At 38.6% G+C, this 2,897-nt stretch overlaps 1 protein-coding gene across 2 annotated transcripts in view; it reads left to right on the forward strand.

Annotated features, from left to right (window-relative positions):
• Positions 1 to 2,897, forward strand: part of LOC146987540 (butyrophilin subfamily 3 member A2-like) — a 4,701-nt gene continuing 1,804 nt past the window's right edge. The window contains exons 1-3 of one of the 2 annotated variants that reach the window (XM_085776719.1): positions 1 to 272; positions 1,171 to 1,506; positions 1,986 to 2,021. In XM_085776719.1, the coding sequence (XP_085632845.1) occupies positions 197 to 272; positions 1,171 to 1,506; positions 1,986 to 2,021 (448 nt within the window). In that variant the 5' untranslated portion in view covers positions 1 to 196. The remainder of the gene's footprint in view (positions 273 to 1,170; positions 1,507 to 1,985; positions 2,022 to 2,897) is intronic. The other variant, XM_085776720.1, reaches the window with a different exon arrangement.

Below are 2,897 nucleotides of genomic sequence, written 5' to 3' on the forward strand. Positions count from 1 at the left end.
CTTAACTCTCATTACATGCTAATTTAGTCGCTGTATTTGTTTACACACATTGTTGGAGAGCTGTCGACTCATTTTGGATATCGATCCGTCAACTGTGCAACCAGGAAGTAGCCTAACAACTAGTAAACTAGCTCAGCACAGCAGATAGTTTAGTTAGCAGTCAGCCGCTAACAGACAGCACCAACAAACAACCATAATGAGTTGCGTCTCGACTGTGTTGGCCTTAATCTGTCTTCTGTCTCTGACTGGAGCAGCACGGGGACACGGACACGGTAAGAGAGGACAGACAATAAGATGAAACTGTTGTAGCCTACAATGCTCGGTGGGTAAAAGTTTTGTTACTGCGACGAAGGCCGAGCTCCATCGATCAGCTGTAGCAACAACACAGGTCTCTGATCTACAGTAACAAGGTGTCAAAGATCTCAGCTCTGGGTTGTATCCTGTTTATAAACAGTCAATGTTTGTTCTCTGTTTCCCTCAGGCACATAACAAACCGAGAAAGCAGCCATTGATTTAGCACTTGTGTTGTCTGACCAGTGACCACATTCTGGCGGAGGAAAAGCCCACGCAGAATGATCATGTTTACACCTCTGCAGTAGCCTACCTGCTGAAGTGATAATGACGATTGTAATGATAACGATCATGGCTGCACAATATGCAAAGAGCTATTGCAATTACATGAGCAGATATTCTTATTATTTTAACTTGGAACAAATTCATAAAGTTTTTCATAAACTCATAAAATTCATAAAGTTGTTTAAGAATATAAAGTTAATAGAAATATAGAAATAAAAAAAGAGATAAATAAATAAAATGCAGTTTGCAATTTGGATATTGCACTTGACTGGGCTACTGTATATAACTATTTCAGTTAATTGTGCGGCCCTAGTAGCAATAATACACCTCTAGTAAAGAAAACAATTAAAAGTTGTGTTGTCATAAAAATAACTATAGTGGAGAGGGACATAAGAAAATTCATAAACTCCTTCCTTGACTGTGATACTGTGTTCTATATGATTTATTTATTTTTTTGAGTGATGAGTTTCTAACCCTCTCATTTTTGATAGAGGCAAAATTGATCCAAATGGTGTTGTGAAAGTTTTTGCTCAGAGAGTGGCAAAAAACTGTGGAATGAATTATCAATTAATTCTTCTTCCTATTGTCTTTCAGGGGCAGATGTCAAAGTGGTTGTTATGGAAGGGCATGACGCCATCTTACCCTGCTCTCCAAGTACCAAGACGAACATGGAGTCAAAGCTGTTTGACTGGAAGAAAGACGGTCACATGGAAGTGTTCATGTACGATGCGGGACATCACTACAGTGATACATTTTCAGGCCAGGATGAGCAGTTCAAAGGAAGGGTCTCACACTTTCCAGATGAACTGAAGTTCGGCAATGCCTCCATAATGATCAGTAACACAAAGATGGCCGATTCTGGAAACTACACCTGTGCTTTTCCACGTCTTCAGCCAACTGGACAAATCTACAACATTGAGCTTGTTGTTGGTGAGTATTTTCACGACACAGTTTACCGCATGTTACAGTCAGGGCTGTTTAGTTTTCTACTTATTATCAGTACTACAGTCCTGATGAGTTCCTAATCCTGCTAATGTTTCAAACCAGTCTATTATATTATATTATGTTTAACTTGCTCATTTCCAGTGCAAATCAAACTTTTTTCTCTCTTCTCTGTCCATGCTCTTCTCATACGAGGCGTTGGTATTCTGATCTGCATCCTCTGGGAATCTTGCTGTTTTCTTCTGCTCAACCCTCGGCCACCTGAGCTGAGACTGCATGTAAATTGCTGCTCATATCTGTCTTGTAAATGTGGGTGTACATTTCCTTTCTCTAAACTGCTTTGTCTACATAGCTTGCAGTATTTTCTTCCCATCATAGTGGGACATGAAACTATATATAATTAATTCTAAAATTATGACACTTAAACACAAATTGGGCAAAAAGTAATTCACATATTTGTCCCTCAGAACCTACCTTCAAAGACCGAGCAGGGGAAATCTCAGGTGAGTGATGATGTCACAGATCTATACACCTGTAATGTGTGTGCAGCTTTCTTTAAAAAAAAGAAAGTAAACTGAGTAGCTCTATGTTGGGTTTGTTGTTATTCTTACAGCGTAGCAGGTTGACAGGACAGAGGGTGGTCTGGTCACATTAACAGACTGCGTGTGGATCATTTCAATCAAAGTTCATTAACTGAAGCTTTGATTTCGTTCTTCATAGTCACAAGGTCCCCAGTCTCATTTCACTAGACAAAATATTTACAGCATTTACATTTTCTTCCAAAAATTATTACCATTAAAACTCACTGCAGGTTTTATGCACACGTTGTATTCCTTTTTACAACTGGTATGAATAAATGTAACAATAATAATGGTGATGATGATATAGAAAAGAAAAACACTGGTGAGTCCTGACTTTGCCACTGATTCTCTACACCTACAGTGTTTCTTTGAGAAGTTGTTTAGATGCAAACACTGAGTGACAAAGTTGTTGCACACACTGCAGATGTACAAATCATTGACATCATTAAAAATCAAGACTCACCTTTGATTTCACCTGATCTTTAAGGTAGGACGCTGTGGATCAGGTTTGACTGAAGGTGTGTCTGTTTATTAATTAAGATTCTGGAAAAAGGTTCAAATGTCACGTTTCAGAGGAATGTTCTCTCTCTTTTAATTAACTTTTTTTTTTTTCAAAGGAGGTTAAATCGAAAGCAACTGGACTTAGTTATTTGTCTAGGAAGACGTTTCACCTCTCATCGAAGAGGCTTCATCAGTTCATGTACGCATCTGTCAGATGGATCTAAGTCCAGTTGCTTTCGATTTAACCTCCTTTGAAATACTATGACCTGGAAAAATGAGAATATGCACCGGTTTAAT

Source organism: Trachurus japonicus, chromosome 5 (assembly GCF_045865225.1).
Source record: "Trachurus japonicus isolate A0001 chromosome 5, Traja_1.0".
Lineage (NCBI taxonomy): Eukaryota > Metazoa > Chordata > Actinopteri > Carangiformes > Carangidae > Trachurus > Trachurus japonicus.